This window comes from Nannobrachium achirus, assembly GCF_963921795.1.
Source record: "Nannobrachium achirus genome assembly, chromosome: 7".
NCBI lineage: Eukaryota > Metazoa > Chordata > Actinopteri > Myctophiformes > Myctophidae > Nannobrachium > Nannobrachium achirus.
The window spans coordinates 8,956,071-8,978,993 of NC_137816.1; the positions used below are offsets into that span (position 1 = coordinate 8,956,071).

Consider the following 22,923-nt stretch of genomic DNA (forward strand, 5'->3'; position numbering starts at 1 on the left):
CTGTGAGGACACAGTGTCACGCACGCACCCATACTTCACTGAGTTCGAACACAGCCATGGCATTAAAAGGCAAAGGTTGAGATATCATATGAATGAAAGGAGCCCTTACAATCGAATGTAAGGCCTCGCCTATATTACCAGTATATTATGAGATATTGACAGCGTTATATGTTATATGTGCTGTAAGTGTAACGGAGGTGATCCGAACCTCCTCACCCGGCTTCGAACCCGAGTCTCCCATATGAAAGTCCAATATCTTAACCATTACTCCAAAGGGATAACCTTATGGAATGAGGGCAGATACTAGACTTTTGAGGCTTCAGGCTGGGGCTGCGACTCTCTCCACCACACTCGCCCCCCTTTGACCTCCTCCTACGGGGAAGCCCGGATACGGGTCATGGCACGAATGTAACAGAGGTCATCCGAACCTCCCCACCCGGCTTCCAACCCGGGTCTCCCGTGTGAAAGTCCAATATCTTAACCATTACTCCAAAGGGATAACCCTATGGAATGAGGGCAGATACTAGACTTTTGAGGCTTCAGGCTGGGGCTGCGACTCTCTCCGCCACATATGATCTATGGAACAATGAGACAAGTTTGAAGAACATGTCTGCTCAAAACCTCACTTTGAAATCAATCTGCAAAAGGGAGGTGGACTTCTATTTGTTGTTCTTCTATAGCAGGGGTGCCCAAACCTTTTAGCCCGTGACCCAAAAGAGAAAATAGACTTTGCCTGGGACCCGAGCTAGTGAAAATAGAAGATTGTATTTTTTTAATTCATGAAGATCTTAGCTTTTTTTGGGAATGTTATGAAATAATAATAATAATTAAAAACAAAATGTAGGAAACAAAATAAAGGGACCCATAAAAATGTGTCTGTGACCCACGAATGGGTCCAGACCCAGTGTTTGGGAAACAGTGTTCTATAGCTCTAGTAAGACACCGCGGGCGACAAAAATGTCTTGGCCATCTGGCCAGTGATGTATATCGGACCAGTTACCCATATATGGAGACCCCTGGTACCCATATATGGAGATCCATGTACTGTATGGAGATATGCTGTGAGAGCCCAAGCATGCTTACTCAGTTATTCGTTATGTGAAAGTCCTATGACGTCTATGACTTCTGACATCATACATACAATCCCTTTTATGCCCATACATGGAGATGTCTGTAGAACCAGCCACACAGATATGGGCTGTCTTGGCCATCTGTCTTGGCCATATATGGATTCTGTTAGTGTGGTATGTGGCCGATGTGGCCTCCATATATGGGCATTCCCATATGAAGTCCTGTTAGATATGGGCTTAATATTGATGCCATCAGCGATATCCATATATGGGCATAAAAGGGATTATGTTAGTGTGGTTCCCCTGGCATCACAGTGATGTCAGAGCGGCAACCCCATAGACCGTAAGCGTACACGGACAGACAGGAGACATGATGTGCCGTTTCTCATACTAAACTGCGACCTTCGGTCGCAACAATGAACCACATGCCATGGGTTCATATTTAAGGCTAGTTGCACAAACCTCCGCATTATTTTCTGATTAATATATCACTCAAGTTCATGCAGAATTTAAGACAGCAATATCCTAAGAGGAAACCGTGAGTGTATATATCGTCGTTGTCAGGTGAAAACCTTGTATGTCCAAAACCGTTTGTTTTGCATTTCTCATTTTAAAAATGATTTAAACTAGTGAAAACAGCCGATCTACAAGCACACAACGCCTCATGGCCTTGTATGATGAAGCAGGGCTTTACTTTGCGAAAGAACGTACAAATTTGAAACTTGGAGATACAAGGTTTCCACCCGACAACGACGATATTTTAAGGGAAATCTTAAAGATGCTTCATGCAACTAACCCCGTGACTATAATGTGCTATGGCTGCACCCCACCTACGTAGCGCAGTATGGTGGATTAGCCCTGGTATTGAGTACAGTAACTTCATACGGAGGCTCTTGTACAGATTCCTTCATTGATGCACTCACTGTATAATAGTTAGAAGGGAACACATGCAGGGATCCCAAGGAGGCAAGAAAAGAGATACACCCCACACACCCCCCCGTTCATCTGGAGAAGTCCACGGTGACACTGGATCCCATTCGTCTCCCAGTGACCATAAATAACCTCCGTGAGCCAGCAGAAGGTTGATATAAAAGCCAGCAGGCCCTGATGGATGAAACACTGAAGCAAAGCAGCTGGGGCGATGTTTCGACGACACACTGGCTCTGCAGTTTCTGGAACAATACGGAACAAATTAGACGAGCGATGATGAGCAAACACTGGGCTTTGTGTTTTGTTTGCTTGTTTGGTTCTCTGGTCTTTCTCTCCCACTGAAGCGGTGCCATCGACACTGAAGAGAGGAGCTTGGATGTAGGAGACATGAGGCCCAACAGCGTCTCCCTGAGTCTCTCTCTCTCTCTCTCTCTCTCTGTATGTGTGCATTGTTCAAAGCAACTGCTGATGCCCCTGATGAGCACAGCAGTTTTTTGGACTAGGCGCCGGTCCAAGTGCTGCGGTAATAAATCAAATGTTTTGTTTATTTTTTTCCTCTCTCTCCATATGGGATGAAATCTGTTTAGCGTTTTTTTTTTCTGCTTTCCTCACATTCCTCACCCCGAAGCCCTTCCTCGCCTCTGGGTGCAACGACCGTCGCGGCAACCAAGGACGCGTGAGCCGGGGGGCTGGTGGTCAGTACACGGTCTTTGACTGGCAGCCGTTCTCGGGAGGAGATAAGCGTCCAAAGCGCCCGCCGTTGTTGTCCTCCTTCTTCCGCGCAGCTCCAAACCCGTTGCCAACTTTCTGATGCAGCTCCTCGTCCTCTGTCGGCGTGCTCTCTCCCTCCTCCTCCTCCTCCTCCTCTTCGTTGTCACTCCTCTCATCTTTGGTCATCTGCAGCAGGAAAGGGGGAGGATAAGGGGACGTGAGAAAGACCGAGAAAAAGAAAGAGTTGGAGGGAGAGGGAGAGATGAAGGGACAGATCAGGGATGTGCTGGCCATTGGGAAAAGCGGGACAACTCCCGAACGGCCGGTTCATTCCCGGCAGTCCAGGCCGGCCATTAGGAAAAAATTAAAAATAAAATGTCGGCCTTCGTTCCATTTTGGGGGCGGGGCGGCCAACAAAGTAAATCGCCACTGTCGGGCAGAAACCTCGTATCTCCAAGTTTCAAATATATACATTTTTTCGCAAAGCAAAGCCCTGCTTCATCATACAAGGCCGTTGCACAAAAGTAGTGAAAACAGCAGATCTACAGGTGCGAGGCGTTGTGTGCTTGTAGATCGGCTGTTTTCACTAGTTTAAATCATTTTTAAAATGATAAATACAAAACAAACGGTTTTGGACATACAAGGTTTCCACCCGACAACGACGAAATATAACTCATGTACAGTAATTGGCCCACTGGCTTGTCACTTGTCATGATCTGAAATGGCAAATCTTTGAGTAGCAGCAGCGCTATAGAGAGAGATCTCTCTCTATAGCGCGCAATGAGGGCCTCTACAACTCTTTTTCCCGGGCTGAATCAGGGGCCCAGCACGTCCCTGGGACAGATAGGAAGTATTCAACCGTTTGGAAATGCCAACAGACAGCACAGCATGTGGCCCGTAGCCAAAGGCAAGGAGAACAAGACGTTCACCTGAAAAACATGTTTGAAATCTGAGCTGTGGCAACAAACACCAGGCGACTGTCAATCAAGTGCCGTTGACCGTTCGCAAACTCCCCATAATAATGTTTACTTCTCTAGTAAATCTAACTTCTCGCACATGCATTGTTCCTTCACAAATATAATTCTAAACACTAAGTCAAAAATAATTAGGTCCCCATGGCAACAAGCTGTTGTCTGTGTGCCTCTGCACTGCTGTAATTGTGTCTGGCAGCCGAGCTGGGCCAGGCAAGCTGTTTCTAACGGAGTAGCACACGGTTCTGAGCAGCCACCATACAAGCAGCCCAGCCTGTGCACAGATGGACAACACTAGAGAACGAACAACAAGAACAATGTGAGCACTCAAATTTAGATGAGATATCAAAATGCACTGGCAAAGGGCGAGAGTTGTCCCTACCAGTAGCATGACAACTACAGCCAATCACGGAGGACAAGCGTACTACGTTCAGCTCCAGTGAGTATGTTAATAAGGGCCTTGTTAAATTCCTAATCCCTTGACACTCTCAAGATGTTTGGCTGATGTACTTAAACAACCTTTGTCAAAAGACAAGTAGAGGAAACTTGAGAAAGTTGTCCGCCAGGAGTACCAGTGCAACTGCTGACCCATGTAACCCTGCATCTGTCCAGGACCCTGGCTAGCCAGCAGGTGAGTTAACAACAAGTCAGGAGTCAAGTCAAGTCCTTAACAAGTCAGGATTCCATCAGATCCCAGATACGTATATGAAGTACACTTACATTATACGTCTCCTCACGGGTACCAAAAGACGCGAACATATTAGCCATATCCTTGCCTCCCTTCACTGGCTTCCCGTGAATTTTAGAATAGATTTTAAGATGCTTTTATTTACGTACAAATCATTAAATGGGCTGGCTCCATTATACCTCTCTGCCCTCGTGGAACCTTATTCTCTAGCCAGGGCCTTAAGGTCCGCTGACCAGTTACTACTGGAAGTCCCAAAACAACAATTCAAAAAGAGCAGGGGTTACCGGCTTTTACGGCCACGGCCCCTCGACTCTGGAACAGTCTACCTTTTAATATTAGATCTGCCCAGTCAATTGGTGTTTTTAAATCCTTATTAAAAACCCATTTGTTTTCCCAGGCTTTTAATTGCATTTAAATCCAACCCACCTAGTTGTTTTTAATTGCTCCTAATTGCATTTTAAGTAATCTTTTGTTTTGTTGTTTTTCTAATTGTTTTCCTGCATCTTTGTTTCCTTTTTAAACTGCTTTGATGATTTGTATTGCCTGTGTTTTTAAATGTTGTACAGCACTTTGGTTCAGCTTGCCTGTTTGTAAACGTGCTATATAAATAAAGTTTGATTTGATTTGATTTGATATGACTAGCAAATATTGCACCAACCATACAAGTAGACTTACAGTGCCAAAGAGGAATTTCCTGACCATGCAGAGGATGAGGTAAGCCCAGAATATGTGCAGGAAAAGCAGAACCACCAGCATCACGTTGAAGAAGTAGTAACCAAAGAAGGCAGGGTAGTGGTCAATGGGGTACACCCAGGTACAGTGAATCAGCCTGAAATAAAAAATCACACCCAATGTGAAGTGAGCGGTGGTCGTGCTTGCATAACGTCTTCAGACTAGGATTTGAGTCTAGGATGTACAGGCTATGCTACACACACACGTTTTGCTATGGCAAAACGCTGAGGAAAAAGGCTACAGACATAAACATATGACATCACTAGACAAACATGATGCTACGTACACACATTTTGCTATGGCAAAACGCTGAGGAAAAAGGCTACAGACACACGCACAGCCACTCTATGGAGCGGTTTACCACCGCTCAAAACCATCTCAAACTTTATTGACATGTGCACATCCAAATCCTGGGATAGGGAGGTTTTAAGTCCAGTGTAAATGTGGAAATATTAACATTTATGGGTAAATATTAGCATTGCTCAGTGTGGTGGGAAATGTGGATATAAAAGCAAATAAGCGCATTTGACACACACACTGATAAGTGATGTGTCAGTAATGTACCGGTATGATGTATGAAGTAATGTAGCACTAACCGCCTCAGAGCAGTCTGAAGGGCCGGTCTCTGGTGGGTATCAGTGTGCTTATTTTTGAGCGGTGCAAGCGCTCCCATACTTGACCGAGTGTATATGTCCCTATCAGTGTTGATTTCGTCGACTAAAACTATGACTAAAAATGTTTGTCAACTGCGTTTTCTTCACTGACGAAAACTAAATAAAAACGAAATAAAAACTACGCTGTGATAACTAAAACTAAGACTAAATATATTGACAATTTCGTCAAACAAAATAAAAACTAGACTAAAACGTTAGGGAGGGACTAGTGGAGAAGAGAGTCATTTTATATTTGGTTGCTCTCAGGTTTTGCATGCTGAAAATAGCAGATCTACAAGCTCACAACGCGCCGTGCTGCGACGCGTTGTGAGCTTGTAGATCGGCTATTTTCAGCACGCAACCGAGTGTAAAATCAGTCATTACGATGCCATCAAGGCCTGCCAAAATACATTTCAGTTGACTAAATCAACTGTAGATTTAGTCGACTAAAATTGTATGATATTTAGTCGACTAAAATTAGACTAAAACTAATGCTTTTCAGGTGACTAAATTATGACTGAAACTAAAAGACATTTTATTCAAAAGACTATGACTAAAACTAAATCAAAATTTGCTGTCAAAAACAACACTGGTCCCTATATGTCTCTTTCTATGTTTGCAGTATAGGCTACTCATACGCCTCGTATTATGAGTAGCAACAGTTGCAATACCGTTGGGTGAGTGGCGCTGTTGAGCAGCTTTGACATCAATGGACAACAGAAGAATTCATATCGTCGTTGTCGGGTGAAAACCTTGTATGTCCAAAACCGTTCGTTTTGTATTCATCATTCTAAAAATGATCTAAACTAGTGAAAATAGCCGATCTACAGTGTGCTTGTAGATCGGCTATTTTCACTAGTTTTGTGCGACAGTCTTGTGTGATGAAGCAAGGCTTTGCTTTACGAAAAAACGTTCAAATGTGAAACTTGGAGATACGAGGTTTTTGCCCGACAGTGACGATATATTATATTTTAATGGACAACAGAAGAATTCATGTAGTTTAACACTGCTCAAATGCACTGCTCACTTCATACTGGGTGTGCTTTTTTAATTTTTTTTTATCCACATTTCCTGATCTGCAGGGAAATGTTAACATTTAGCTGTAAATGTTAACATTTCTCATTTTTCGACATTTACTGGGCCGGCAAGTGTCCTTGAGACTGAACTCCTAACTGCTCCCAATGAGCGGGTTGGTGCCTTGCATAGTTCCTCCGCTGTCTGTGTGTGAATGTGTGCGTGAATGTGTGAATGTGATGCTCATTGTAAAGCGCTTTGTATAAAAGCAATATATATCCACCATTTAACATGTTGATATATTTGTTCATCATTACATTTCAAAGTTTCCTAGGGGAAAAAAAGGAGAATACAGTAGTTTGACTTCAGGTATAACTGCTCTTGAGGGAAATGAGCGTCAGTGACAATAATAATTTATTTCAGTACTAAAAACGGATGTATTCAGATACATTTCTTTTCATGTGTCAGCAGTGTAATACTGAAGATAAAAATGTGAAGTGAAAATCTGGTTTCAATAAATATGGGGGTAAAATATTAGCTATTATCACAGAGTACACAATGTACCTGTGCTTTGGCATTTAACATAAAACCTAAGATATGCTTGTTATGTTTGTATTTGTTGATACAAACCGCCAATGAAAATCGGATTTAGATTATAGTAAAAAAAGAAATCTCATTCTCACAGAGATTCTACAGCAAAACTAACACAGGCAACTGAGCAGAGAATGAAAAGGTCGTACAATCTATTTTCATAAACTTTTATCAACATTGTACGAATCAATGTGGAAAAAGACAGATTTATTGAAATAATTCAGTGTTGAAAAACTGAAACATCTTGTCCTTGAACTTGCATTGTTTCACCACTACCATATACAGAAACTGCATATGTTTATATAAAAAACAAACAAACATGCACACACACTTAATTTGTTGGCTTACCAAAACGGAAAGATGATGAGCCGTGTTACCATAAACACCGTAGCGAACACAACAAACAGTGTGTTGCAGGTCTTCTCCCATTTGGCATAGTTAAATATCTTTGCGGACTAAAAGAAGGACAAAAAATGTTATGCATAAAAGTCACTGAATTAATCGACCATTTATACATCTTTACAGGATATATACATATCGTCGTTGTCGGGCAGAAACCTCGTATCTCCAAGTTTCAAATTTGTACATTATTTCGCAAAGCAAAGCCCTGCTTCATCACACATGGCCATCGCACAAAAGTAGCGAAAACAGCCGATCTACAAGCACACAGCGCTGTGTGCTTGTAGATCGGATGTTTTCACTAGTTTAAATCATTTAAAAGAAAATGATAAATACAAGACAAACGGTTTTGGACATACGAGATTTCCACCCGACAACGACGATATGTATGCATCCATCCATCCATCCATCCGGATGCGCTAAACTCAGTGAAGTGTGAATTTAGGATGCAGGGCCCTTCTTCAGAATAGAACAGTAATTAAAACTCATTCTGTGCCAATGACCGTTTTTGACGGGTTTTTTTCACTAGCCCTGGGTGCCAATGACGGTTTTGACGGTTTTTGTGTTTTTTGTATAGAAAAAAAACCCTTTTTTTTTTTTTTTCAATTTTTTTTAAAAAAAAAATCAAAAAATCCTGGCACAGCTACGTTGGAGCCATTTTGGCATTTGGCACAGAATGAGTTAATACTACAATGCATGGGTGTAGCCAGTGTGTGACTGATAGAAACCAATTGGTGTGCAACATTCTGTTATTTAAAGCCAAAGAATGCCAGAACTCAAGGAAGTGTTCCTTAGGTACTTTTTTATTAAAGTAGTCATGGGCATCACTCTAACACGTTTTGGCAGAGCCTTCCTTTAGCGCGAGGAAGGCTCTGCCGAAACCCGAAATGCGTTTGTGTGATGGCGCGCCTACTTGAAAAACCAGTATACGAAGGACACTTCCGTGAGTGCTGGCATTTTCCTGCTATTACTGAACTCTTCTGAGCCGTGCAACCGCTAAAACACATTATGACTTGTGTGATAATAATGTGATAATGTATGCTAATATGTGAGCATCAAAGTTGTGCTTGCATTCTTTATAGTTAGACATTCTATTATTTAATGCTGATGAATGCCTGAGTAGCCGGAAAAATATAAGACAATTCACCTTGTGATTGTGGACTGTCTGTTTCTATAGAATAGAGCAGGGTTCCCCAATAGGCGGCCCGCGGGCCATTTGCGGCCCGCGGGGGGCTACTGTCTGGCCCACACCAACCCCAGTAATAATGGTGGTATAAGAGCAGCAACAACACTAGTATATCGTCGTTGTCGGGTGGAAATCTCGTATCTCCAAATTTGTACATTCTTTCGCAAATCATACAAGGCCGTCGCACAAAAGTAGTGAAAACAGCAGATCTACAAGCACACAACGCCTCGCACCGCGAGGCGTTGTGTGCTTGTAGATCGGCTGTTTTCACTAGTTTAAATCATTTTTAAAATGATAAATTCAAAACGAACGGTTTTGGACATACAAGATTTTCACCCGACAACGAAAACTGTCGCTGGAGTAGCGGGAACGCCACCGTCGCCCCCTGCAATGTTGTGGCCCTCGGCTTGGTACCCTAGACATAATTCGGCCCTCTTGGGGAAAACTAATCGGGGAACCCTGGAATACAGTATTATCCCTGGTCCCCTGCTTTTCTCCCCTCTACACCAAGGGCCCCTATCTTCCGCCGGCGCTAAGCTTTTCCATATCGATCGTCAATTCCTTGCCTCACTTTCTCTAGTCTAAAGGTGGAGTGTGGCCGTGACTGACCTCCAGTAGCACATCGGAGGCATCGTGTACAAGCATGACCAGGGTTCCAATGCGGATGTAGTTGACACACCAGGAGAAGGACAGAAGGGTCAGCGTGGCCAGGTGGTGGATGATCTGCTCTTTGAAGTCCTGATGGAGAGAGACAACATTCATCTCTATTTATGCTTTATCCTATAATGGAGCACAAAGTACTTCCTTGTGTAATCTCCCAGTGGTATTCTTATATGGAATGGGAGAGTGTTTTCTGCTGGTGATTCAGTCCGAGTGTATCAAAGGATGCGTTCGGAAATGCGCACCGGTTCTGGTTAGGGTTAGGCTTAGGGTTAGTTTTAGGCATAGTTTTACTGAGGTTAAGGTTAGGGTTAGTGTTGGGTTTAGGCATAGTTTTACTGAGGTTAGGGTTAGGATTAGGGTTAGGTTTAGGCACTCACTACACTGAGCACACACCCGGTGCGCATTTCCGCAACGCACCCTTTGATACACTCGGACTGAAACACCAGCAGAAAACACTCTCCCTATATGGAATATGGCACATCAACACTGGCAGAAAAAAATTGAAAGAGCTGGTCATTAATCCAACCTTGTTATCTGCATCAGTCTGTAAAACTGTAGCTCTGAAGCCAGCCTCAATTGTGAAAACTACAGCTTTGGACCGATCACGATCAGTGCCACATTTCTTGTGTGCATGCATTGCCAGTAAGGCAACCTTCACTACTTCCAAGTTTTGTACTTTTTGAAATATTTTATCGCGGACGTCAGAATGGATCTTGGATAGGGCTGAATCGTTGCCCAAATATTTGGAGCCATACGTCAGAGACGAATTACATCAAAGTCTGGCCCACATAAAGTGCAAGATCCACATTGAACCGCGGCATTCCCACATGTATTCTGAATTTAACCCATTTAGGCCTAGAATTATTGAATGCTTTAACTATTGAAAAATAGCAGATATACAAGCTCACAGCGCGGCACCGAGTGCCGCGCTGCGAGCTTGTAGATCTGCTATTTTTGAAAAAAACGTTGTTTTGGCAAGTCTTTGAATATATCTCTTTAAAATACATTTACAAAAACATACATACATTTGTAACTCAAATATTTGCTTCCGGGGGGTCCCTTATACAATATTTTGAGATGGGGGGGGGTCCCTGGAACAACATATTTTGAGATGGGGGTCCGTCTCCAAATACATGTAATTTTGGGGGTCCTTGGCATGAAACATTTTGAGAACATTTTGAGAACCACACTGACAGAAACATAGTTTATTTTTTTTATTTTTTTTAAAAAACCTTAGAAGGACACTTCGGGTCAAAATATTTCAAGATTTGCAAAACAAGATTTTTCAGAAATAGCAGATCTACAAGCTCGCAGCGTGGCACTCGGTGCCGCGCTGTGAGCTTGTATATCCGCGATTCTTTTAATATTTAAAGCATAAAATATTGCGTAATACGTTCAGGCCTAAATGGGTACATGATAAGATTTATTTCTCTTTAAAATATTTTCAGTTTTTTTAATTCTTTCTCCCAATTTCGTCATTATGTGAATTCCCATTCTCCACTCATGTACTGTAGTGCCTGTCACTGCTGATTGCTACTGGTTGGTCTTGGAGAGACGGCTGCAGACAACCACATGCCTGCTCCATTACATTTGATGTAGCAGGCATTGACACTAAGGCTTGCCCACCTGCCCCCGGCAGGTAAATAAAACCTTCGGGCAAACACAGTACGAGATATCTGTCTAAACACCTGAACACGGCCACATCGCTCTGTCTTCTGGTCTGTGGAATGTAAAATAAAAGCACTGTTAACCTATAATGTGCTGTTTTCACTGTTGCTACACTTAAAAATATCAAATAGGTGTGAACCCATAGTCATATTCTATCATAACTATGTAGGTATTTTGATCAAGATTGAGTTATGACATTTTTAAAGTGTTACATTTTACTTATCATTTTCTAATGGGGGGTTTACTTTTCGGGCAAGTGGGCTTGACCTTTGGGCAAGAAGAAAATTATCTGTACTTGCCCGATGGGCAAGTGCCTCTGAGACCTTAGTGTCAACCCCTGTGTAGGGACAGGCATTTGGGCTTTTTCTTTGTAAAAGTGTACACGTGGAGTGTTGACTTCACAATGCCTCGGATCGATTGGCTGATTGGTCAGGCGGTTCGCAAGATATACAGGGGACACGCGTGCACGCAGAGATTCAGTTACAGGACACGACAAGCCTTGGACACAGCAACTGTATCATACTAAATCAGGGTTCCCCAATAGGCGGCCCGCAGGCCATTTGCGGCCCACGGGGGGCTACTGTCTGGCCCCCACCAACCCCAGTAATAAGAGCAGCAACAACACTATTATATCGTCGTTGTCGGGTGGAAATGTTGTATCTCCAAATTTGTAAGTTCTTTCGCAAAGTAAAGCCCTGCTTCATCATACAAGGCCGTCGCACAAAAGTAGTGAAAACAGCAGATCTACAAACACACAACGCCTCGCGGTGCGAGGCGTTGTGTGCTTGTAGATCGGCTGTTTTCACTAGTTTAAATCATTTTTGAAATGACAAGATTTTCACCCGACAACGACAATATCTGAACTGTCGCTGGAGTAGCAGGAACGCCACCATCGCCCCCTGCAATGTTGTGGCCCTCGGCTTGGTACCCTAGACATGATTCGGCCCTTGGGGAAAACTAATTGGGGAACCCTGTACTAAATGTTTATACTTGAATAAAGCCGCCTCAATGTTTCATTACAGACAGAGATGACAAAGTGATTGCCGTGTGACTTCCCAGATAAGGTGTCACTTTATCAACCATGGTTTCAGATCAAAGACTTTAGTTTAATTTAAAAGACAAGGCATTCAAAACAAAAATGAAATATACCGGGTTTACATGTACATTACAAAGAGATTGTTTCTCCTTCGCTCGCCACAAGTTTTTGATTATCGTTATCGTTATAGATTATGTGGTGGCCAGCAACACTGGATAATTTGATAAATACGTTGGACAAAGCCAACAGCATAAAGTTAACATTAATATCCTAACTCTGGAAGAGTGGTTCAGCTGTCACTACTAGCGCCGCACCGTATATATCAGCACCTCAAAGCAGTGCGTCTCATATTAGAATGAAACACTTGTAGAAGTAATTACTTAAATCTAGTCTGAGAACTGCTGAGGATCACTTTGAAGAACAGAACGAGCGTTGTATGAGTTGCTATTGTATACAATTTATATGTGTGCGTGTATCTTGTACCTTTAAGCTGCCCACGGTTAACTCAGACTTGGATAGATCTGCTTTCAGCTTCTGTGGCCCTACCACATGGAATGATCTGCAGACTACATTGAAACTGACTACTCTCGTTTTAAATTGTTTTAGATCTCTGGTGACCAAACCCGTCGCCACACAATATGTAATTGTTTCTAATTTGGTCTTAGTTTCTATTCTATATGCCACATATGTCTTTTACTACTTACTATTTTTCAATTTCTAGATGTAATGTTATTGTTTCTGTTTTGTCTGTTTTCAACAGTGATGTTGTTCAGCAGTGATGTATTTAACGACTCAGTTGTCATTTAAGAGAATAAATAAATCTTGAATGAATGAATGTGTGTATGTAATGTACATGTACGTACATTGCACAATTTTGTTTTTAATTATTGTTACTTATTGTGTGCGCGTATGTAGATTGCAGTGCTTCTCAAAGTTTGATTGACGTGGTTCTCAAAGTGGACTCTGTGGGTTTCTTTGCGGAGGTCTAAATGTACCCGTACAAGTCTGTAACTCTGACAGTATACATCTGTATACTGTCAGAGTAAGGGGAGACCTTGACATTTCAACATTTGAGAACCACTGGATTAACCCATTTAGAACGGGTACACATTTTGTGTATCATTATTTTATGCTTTAACTATTGAAAAATAGCAGATATACAAGCTCACAGCGCGGCACCGAGTGCCGCGCTGCGAGCTTGTAGATCTGCTATTTTTTTAAAATCGTGAAAATTTTAATTTTGACCCGATTCTATAAGTGTCTTTTGAATACTTCTAAGATTTTTTGAAAAACCCTATGTTTCCATGTCAGCAATCTGGCTAGCCATCGTCAAAGAAAAGGTCCTTTTCACTTAAACTAGCCCTTACCCGTTCAAAGATATGAGCTCCAAAATGATGTGCAGTGTGTGGGTTATGGGATGTGCACTGTGCATACAGTATATGAGGGATGGAAAGTAACTTTAACTGGTGCTTGCATGATAATATGTAGGAGCATCAATGTAAGAAATACCCGTTTCGTTTAATGGCTAAACCCCCCCCCCCCCCCCCCGCCCGCCCGCCCGCCTGCCCGCCTGCACACACACACACACTCCCCCCCCCCCCCCCCCCCCGTGTGTGTGTGTGTGTGTGTGTGTGTGTGGGTTTGTGTGTGATTGTGCATGGCCTGAACAACAGCGCCCCTCCCTTAACATGTGTGGTCACAAAAGGTACTGTAGGCTAAATAGATATAGATACACCATAAAAATGCTATTATACAGCATACGATTTGTGAAAGTGACAAACGGGCTTCACAGTTATGTCAGGTGTGTTCATATGCTGATGGTGATGCGATTTCAGATCAATTGCTCCAGCCACCGAGGAGAAACGCTGTTTCATACAGACAGACACTCACTCAGACAGACATTCGCAAAATTATAGTATAGATGGAGCTCAGTTGGTCTGTTCTTGAGAGACTACTATGTCAACTTTTTCATGTGAAGGACCCCCAAAATGATATCGGACCCCCATCTCAAAATATCTAGTTCCAGGGACCCCCCAGAAGAAAAATTTGAATTACAAACGTTCGCTTTGAAAATACATATATTCAAAGATTTGCACACATTTTCACGACTTTTTCAAAAATAGCAGATCTACAAGCTCGCAGCGCGGCACTCGGTGCCGCGCTGTGAGCTTGTATATTTGCTATTTTTCACTGGTTAAAGCATTCAATAATTCTACGCCTAAATGGGTTAAAGTACTGTATATACTAAAGCAAAAAAGACACATTATAATGAGGTGGAAAATTATGAATAGATTAGTGCATGGAAGATGGATTTACCAGCTCACACTGTACTCACCTTCCTCCTTATGTCAAAGGTGACACTGAAGAGTAGAGAACCATAGAAGCTCATCTCCAAGATGTAATACCAGTACTGAGAGTCCAGCATGGACTACATGGAGACAGTGAGGTAAAGAGTGAGAGAGAGAGAAAGAGAGAGACACATTTTGATTTGATTGTTCTACTTCACACTTGCAAGTACAGTAAAGGTATTCCATGTAGGGGTGGGCGATATGGAAAAATACAATATCACAATATTTTCCCAAAGCTGTATCACGATACACGATTTTATCATGATTCTTTTTCACGTTGGCTTTTATGGTTATTTTTCAAGTTACTTTACAAAAACTAGACTCTCTGGGTTCCTTTTGGGAGGTCTAAATTGAACTTTACAAGTATGTAACTCTGACAGTATACAAATGAAACCCGGGTCTATTTGGTTTCATTTGTATACTGTCAAAGTTAAGTGGAGACCTTGGCATTTTAAAGTTTGAAAACTACAGATTTAGACCAAATGCAGGTTTAAATTGAATTCTGCAATGAATCTCTGTATTAATGATTAAACAGGATTTTTTACAAGGCTCCCTCAATTGTATCACGATATATACGATACCTCTGAAAAGGCATATCGTGGAGACATTGTATCGTCTCAACGATAATTATCACCATATCGCCCACCCCTACTTCCATGCCAATAAAGCCCCTTTTGAATTTAAATTGAGAGAGAGAGTGTTGTGTATTGCCAAAGGTCACCGCAGCATTGCAGTGTTTTATGTCTAATATTCATAAAAGTCTGTGTAAAGAAGCATGAAAAGAGAAGAGAGAGAGAGAGAGAGAGAAAGAGAGCTGCAGAGTTATGGAGGAGGGTGTAACACGAGCGCACATTGAATCTCGGTCATACAGAAAAGGACTGTAAACAAAGACGGATCTCCCAAGGCCATGCTCTTTGTCTGAGGCCCCACTAACCGGGGGAGGGAATGAGTGACTCTGTATGAGTCCCTGTCTTGTTATGCTAGCTTAACCCCCTCCATGTTCAGCTTACCTCCACCCTCATCAGTTTACCCCACCATCAACAGCGTACCCCCACCACCATCGTCGGTTTCGCTCGATGCTGCTGGATAACGTAGGTCTCTGGCATCATACATAATCCTCACACCAGTGTGCCAGGGTTGAGTGACATCATCTTCTCTTTTGATTAAGGTCCCTGGCACAAGCTAAGGACCACAGGGATCTAATCCAGACATGCATTCCTCCGCTCGTAAAGAAAACAACGAGAACGCAGGCCCCCGCTTCTAAATAAGGACCCGTGGGGTTGTTTTGCTTGGACGCGAGGTGCGAATGATCAGAGGTTTTATGAGGCAGAAAGCGGCCATAAATCTGGAAATTTGCATTTGAGAATGTTATCAAGGCGAGAGCGGGAGGCCATTAAGGGTGTTGCGTGAGTACATTCTCGTACAGGTGGACAGGCTGATGTGTGTACAGAGTGAGGCAGAGCTCTGTGAAGGTGATTGGACTCATAAATAGTTGAAAGCACATAACCTCACATATACCGGTACACACCTGCTTTGGAAAGCCTGTCCATACTTCTCGAGTATCATAAAACCATTCTTTCTGGAAAAGAAATAAGGGGGGAAAAGCACAGAGACACAATACAGTTTTAGTATACACTTCAATGTTAAAGCAGCCTTAGAGAACCAATGCTGACATTCATTTATTGTACTCTTTTGTGGTGCTCTACTTCAGTCGAAATTTGTGTTCCTACTTGCAACATCCTGTGTGTGTGTGACTGTGTGTGTGTGTGTGTGTGTGTGTGTGTGTGTGTGTGTGTGTGTGTGTGTGTGTGTGTGTGTGTGTGTGTGTGTGTGTGTGTGTGTGTGTGTGTGTGTGTGTGTGTGTGTGTGTGTGTGTGAGTGAGTGCATGTGTGTGCGCAGGCGCGTGCACGCGAGCATGTGTGTTTACAGCTGTATCACAATTATATGGATTTGTTTATGGGTCAAAGAAGTACATTTGGTGTCCGGAGGCTATCAATTTAACCTAACAAAAATAAATATGTATAAATATAATATTAGATCACTCAACTTTTTAGCGGGGTTTTTTTTACCCAGAAATATTTGTGGGAAAGAAAAAAGTAAAAACTTGAATAACTTCTGTTTGACTTATGTGCTTCATCAACAGGGACATGCTGGCCATTGGGAAAAGCGGGACAACTCCCAAACGGCCGGTTCGTTCCTGGCCCGTCCAGGCTGGCCATTAGGAAAAAAATAAAAATAAAATTTGTAACAGCAGATCTACAGCAGATCTACAAGCACACAACGCCTCGCGGTGCGAGGCGTTGTGTGCTTGTAGATCGTCTGTTTTCACTAGTTTAAATCATTTTTAAAATGATAAATACAAAACAAACGGTTTTGGACATACAAGGTTTCCACCCGACAACGCCAAAATATAACTCATGTAATTGGCCCACTGGCTTGTCACTTTGTCACAAATCTTTGAGTAGCAGCAGCGCTATAGAGAGAGATCTCTCTCTATAGCGCGCAATGAGGGCCTCTCCAACTCTTTTTCCCGGGCTGAATCAGGGGCCCAGCACGTCCCTGTTAATCAATGTCAGTCAGAGTAACAAACTCTTGGGGTCAAGATTGGCACCACGCGGGGAGTGGTAGCCCTGCTACGGATTCTGACCATCTTGACGATCTCGATGAACTCAATAAAACCAGTCACAACATCAGAGCAACACAAATCTACACCAGCAGGTCTCCATTCTCAAACAGTACCCACTAGGCGTAACGCATCCTCGTCAAGACAAGCTTCGTGGTGGCTAAAACTGAAGCGCGGTCTAAGCGTGATCTCATCTAGCACATTGCCAACCAAAATCAAGAGAGCCACTGTGTTAATGAAGACAGGCTACTTATCAATGGTTTCGACCTCATCGACTTCATTCCTGCAATACCAAACAGGGAAAAAAATGCAGGACCAACTCTGCCATTGAATGGTGTGCTAGTATATATGCCATGGGCACCACCTTCTACACCTGCAAACCATGGGGAAATCTCGCTTTTTCGACGTGTCAATTGTTCGACGGCCCGCAACTTCGACGCGGCGATAGTTCGACTATGGGATCGCGAGATTCCGGCGCCTCTCTTTCGGCGGCACCGTTTTCCGAAAAAAAAGGGCACCGGTGTTTCGAATCCCAACTGTCCGACACGACAACAGTTCGACAAGGCCACACGGTATTTCGAAAATGAAAAAAATAAAACAAGTCTCTCTCACACACACGCACAGACAGACTCACAATGACAACGCTCCTAACCCAGCCCTTACCTCCCCCGACCCTATCGATTTTTGGTCTCTTTCTCGTCTCTCGTCTCCCTCTCTCGTCTCTCCAGGGGCGTCACAAGGGGTAGGAAAGTGGGACTGAGTTACCAGGGCCCAAGGTGGAGGGGCCCTAGTAACTTTAGCTATCGAAAAATAGCAGATATACAAGCTCACAGCGCGGCACCGAGTGCCGCGCTGCGAGCTGGTAGATCTGCTATTTTTGAAAAGTCGTGAAAATGTGCGCAAATCTTTGAATATATGTATTTTTTAAGTGAACATTTGTCACTCAAATTTTGCTTCTGGGGGGGGTCCCTGGAACTAAATATTTTGAGATGGGGTCCATGGCCAAATTCACATCATTTTGGGGGTCCTTCACATGAAAAAGTTTGACCATCACTGACATGGAAATATAGGTTTCTTGCACACATTTTCACATAAAAAAAAAAAATAGCAGATCTACAAGCTCGCAGTGCGGCACTCGGTGCCACGCTGTGAGCTTGTATATCTGCTATTTTTCAAAAGTTAACATTCATGGGGGGCCCGCAGTGAATTCTTGTACCCAGGGCCCAGAATTTGGTGTGACGCCCCTGGCATCACCTAATGAGTTGGAAATATCCTTCCTCCCACCATCCCTGTGAACTCATTTGTCTCTGTGGATTTAAACCAGAGACCGGTCTGAAAGTAATAAAAATCACACCTTGTGAACTGAGTGGTGGTCAAATAAAAATAGTCAAATAAAAAGAGTCAAATACATGGATTGCAAGGTTGCTCATGCTCAACAGTGGCGGGAGACAGACGGACGGCCGGACGGCCGGACGGACGGCCGGACGGACGGACGCATTGTGAGCTTAAATCCAACTATTTTGTGTGTGTGTGTGTGTGTGTGTGTGTGTGTGTGTGTACGCGCGCGCGCGCGCGTGCCCTCCTTGCTACGTGTGTGTGTGTGAGAGAGAGAGAGAGAGAGTGTTGAGTCTGCCTGCTCAATAGCGCCCCTCCTTTAACGTGTGTGTGTGTTTGTGGTCTGTGTGTGTGGTCATGAGAGGTATGACAGGCGACAGACAGACATACACGGCCAGTAACATTGTGAAAGCTGATTACAGGAGTGGCGGTGAGACCACCACTCAAAAACCTTCCCTTGCCATTTGCTACGAGGACCCCAGACCCTTTGACTATGGTAGACATGGCACGTGGACATGCCCAGACCTGCCCTTCGTCTCCAACAACATAAGCAGATGCTGCAACAGAACGGTGCAACATATTGTTCCCTACTCTAGGTCCAGTCACTCCCCTGTCATCATGTGGCCCCTGGTGTGACTGTTGTCATGAGGACATGGCAGAGACCTGAACAGTGTGCCAAGTTTGTTGCGGATCAAAGCAACGCCTTGCAAGTCCGGATTAAAAGTGTCCTCTGTCATACTCTGGGATCAATTCACCTTTGTTCCACTTAAAGGTGATACACCATGCATTTAAAAAAGTATTTATGTCATATTGTTTATGTCCCAAAAACGTTTTTCAAAAGGTTTGAGGCTAAATTACCACTCTTGAATAGAGATTTTCAGCTGCAGTACCACCTTTGGCCTGAACTGCCCCCCCCCAAAAAAAATAACAATATTTTTGGAATTTCTTTTTTTTGAAAAACATTCTTTTTTTCTTCAAAAACGGCCATCGATGACGTCATCGACGGCAGCAAATCTGGACAGCCTGTTTTGAGAACCCGTGGGATGCTTTTAACCTCCACCTTCCCAAAACCAGAGAAAGACACAACGGTCAGAAATGGGACTTTGTGAGGATAGAAGGTGCTAGTGGGACCCCAAAAAAAGGTTTTAAAATAGGAAAAGTGAAATTTCATGGTGTATCACCTTTAACCCCTCTACAATTGGTAAAACCTTCCTGGAAACATACTTGATGCCGTCTTCTTTTTTTCACCCTACCAAATCTCTTTGCCAAAAATACATGGGTACAGCTTTTGAGTTGTACCCATGACACATGTGTCATTCAAAATAGAATTATGTCATTTCTTTCTGGGTAGTTATATTTCAGGCAGTCTAAGCATGTATATAACCTTTAAGTTGTGATTGTATAACGTCACTGTCGTGGCAGAAACCTCGTATCTCCAAGTTTCAAACGTGTACGTCTTTTGGTAAAGCAAAGCCCTGCTTCATCATACAAGACTGTCGCACGAAACTAGTGAAAACAGACGATTTAGATCGGCTGTTTTCACTAGTTTAGTACATTTTATAGTTGATAAATACAAAACGAACGGTTTTGGACATACAAGGTTTCCACCCGACAACGACGATAAAAGCATTACTTTTCTGCATTTTTCCACTGTGCATTCTTATGAATGACAATAACATATAATTACTGGCTTTATTAAGTTAAGTATAATTACTTAAGTAATATAAAGGTGAAACTCCAATGAACATAAAAAACCTTTTAGGGAATTGTAATTACTCTTTTATTTTACTGCTACTTTGGAAACATTACACATCTTTGACCCTTACTAAGTTGCCTGCCATTTGGAGGACTGAATATCAACAACCTCACAAGGCGTCTTGGTGGGACACACTGTGAGCTTGCACAGTAGACCGGCAATTTTCACTATCTTTGGTGCGCAATAAGTTTAAAGTTGACTGACCGTGATAACAGCCTGTTTTGGTTTTCATCCAACTCATTTGAGATATAGGAGGAGCTCAGTGCTAACATAGCATTAAGCATTCAAGTACTAAAAATCCCAGTTTTCAGATGACAACTACTCTTTCTCACAGACAGCAGCCCCTTGTTTTTAAATGAATGCTGCCATCAGGGTTCCCACACATTTTTACCAATTCATTTCCAAAACTTTTCCAGAATATTTAACCCAATTTCCAGGACTATGTAACACTAATTCAGCTCAATAACAGGTCGCTTACTCCTATGCGCAATGCCCAAAGACAGGTAGTGTATGCCAGTGGTTCTCAACCTTTTCAGGCTGTGACCCCCGAAATAATCATGTTTTAACTGGGGACCCGGCACCCTGACGAGCACTAAGAGTTGAGGAATTTTCTATCACACGTTTCTATTGTGAAAATAGCCGATCTACATGCTCACAAACGCCTCGCGTTGCGAGGCGTTGTGAGCATGTAGATCGGCTATTTTCACAATTTCTGCTTGTGACAATACAACGACAATTTGGCCAATGTTTAATTTTTCATTTCAGAGGTATTAACAAAATCAATAACCAAAGACAACGCATAGCTATTTCTCCCAGGACCTTCCAGGACCCTTGATCAATTCCAAAACTTTTCCAGTACTGGAAAAATATTTTTCTAATTTCAAAATATTTCCTGGAATTTCATGACCGTGGGAACCCTGTAAATAGCATTAAGCATTCAAGTTCTAAAAATCCCAGTTTTCAGATGACAACTACTCTTTTTCACAGACAGCAGCCCCTTGTTTTTAAATGAATGCTGCTATCAGGGTTCCCACACATTTTTACCAATTCATTTCCAAAACTTTTCCAAAACTTTTCCAGAATATTTAACCCAATTTCCAGGACTATGTAACACTAATTCAGCTCAATAACAGGTCGCTTACTCCTATGCGCAATGCCCAAAGACAGGTAGTGTATGCCAGTGGTTCTCAACCTTTTCAGGCTGTGACCCCCGAAATAATCATGTTTTAACTGGGGACCCGGCACCCTGACGAGCACTAAGAGTTGAGGAATTTTCTATCACACGTTTCTATTGTGAAAATAGCAGATCTACATGCTCACAACGCCTCGCTTTGCGAGGCGTTGTGAGCATGTAGATCGGCTATTTTCACAATTTCTGCTTGTGACAATACAACGACAATTTGGCCAATGTTTAATTTGTCATTTCAGAGGTATTAACAAAATCAATAACCAAAGACAACGCATAGCTATTTTTTCCAGGACCTTCCAGGACCCTTGATCAATTCCAAAACTTTTCCAGTACTGGAAAAATATTTCAAAATATCAAAATATTTCCTGGAATTTCATGACCGTGGGAACCCTGTAAATAGAATTAAGCATTCAAGTTCTAAAAATCCCAGTTTTCAGATGACAACTACTCTTTTTCACACCAAATGAATGCTGCTATGTTACTGCATGAAAGAGAAAAACAGCCCACAATTATTTTTTTTACGAGCATCTTCTCTTTTAGTCACAACGTCGCAAATGACTTGTTTGAACCACTGATGATGTTTCCCTACATTAGAAGGACCAGAATCAGGGACGTGCTGGGCCCCTGATTCAGCCCGGGAAAAAGAGTTGTAGCCCTTCATCGCGTGCTATAGAGAGAGATCTCTCTATAGCGCTGCTGCAACTCAAAGATTTGCCATTTCAGATCATGACAAGGGCCAATTACATAAGTTATATTTTGTCGTTGTTGAGTGGAAACCTTGTATGTCCTAAACCGTTTGTTTTGTATTTATCATTTTAAAAATAATTTAAACTAGTGAAAACAGCCGATCTACAAGCACACAACGCCTCGCACCGCGAGGCGTTGTGTGCTTGTAGATCTGCTGTTTTCACTACTTTTGTGCAACAGCCTTGTATGATGAAGCAGGGAATATGCTTTGCGAAAAAATTTACAGATTTTAAACTTGGAGATACAAGGTTTCTGCCCGACAGTGACGATTTACTTTGTTGGCTGCCCAGCCACAAAAATGGAAACAAAGGCCGACATTTTATTTTTAATGTTTTTCTAATGGCCGGCCGGGAATGAACCGGCGGTTCGGGAGTTGTCCCGCTTTTCCCAATGGCCAGCACGTCCTTGACCACAATGGAAACAAGCCTTCAGGCCTTCTTTGTGTATTTCTCCCTTTGAATTCATGTTCAAGTGCTCAATCAATCAATCAATGGACTTATAGCATCACATTACTTACATCATAGAGGGCTGCTATTCCCCCGATGAGTGCAAACAGATAGAAGGCAAATCTCCAGCTGGAGGGGAATATGAATGGACCATGGTTATTAGTAG

At 42.7% G+C, this 22,923-nt stretch overlaps 1 protein-coding gene across 1 annotated transcript in view; it reads right to left on the minus strand.

Annotated features, from left to right (window-relative positions):
* Positions 1–2,696: 2,696 nt before the first annotated feature.
* The window catches only part of cers3a (ceramide synthase 3a), a gene marked incomplete at its 3' end in the record, with an annotated part of 32,101 nt that continues 11,874 nt past the window's right edge, over positions 2,697–22,923 (minus strand). The window contains exons 5-11 of the mRNA XM_080729264.1: positions 22,829–22,886; positions 16,189–16,239; positions 14,648–14,740; positions 9,555–9,683; positions 7,709–7,815; positions 5,046–5,199; positions 2,697–2,897 (exon numbers count right to left, since the gene is read on the minus strand). Of these exons, the coding sequence (XP_080585390.1) occupies positions 2,697–2,897; positions 5,046–5,199; positions 7,709–7,815; positions 9,555–9,683; positions 14,648–14,740; positions 16,189–16,239; positions 22,829–22,886 (793 nt within the window). The remainder of the gene's footprint in view (positions 2,898–5,045; positions 5,200–7,708; positions 7,816–9,554; positions 9,684–14,647; positions 14,741–16,188; positions 16,240–22,828; positions 22,887–22,923) is intronic.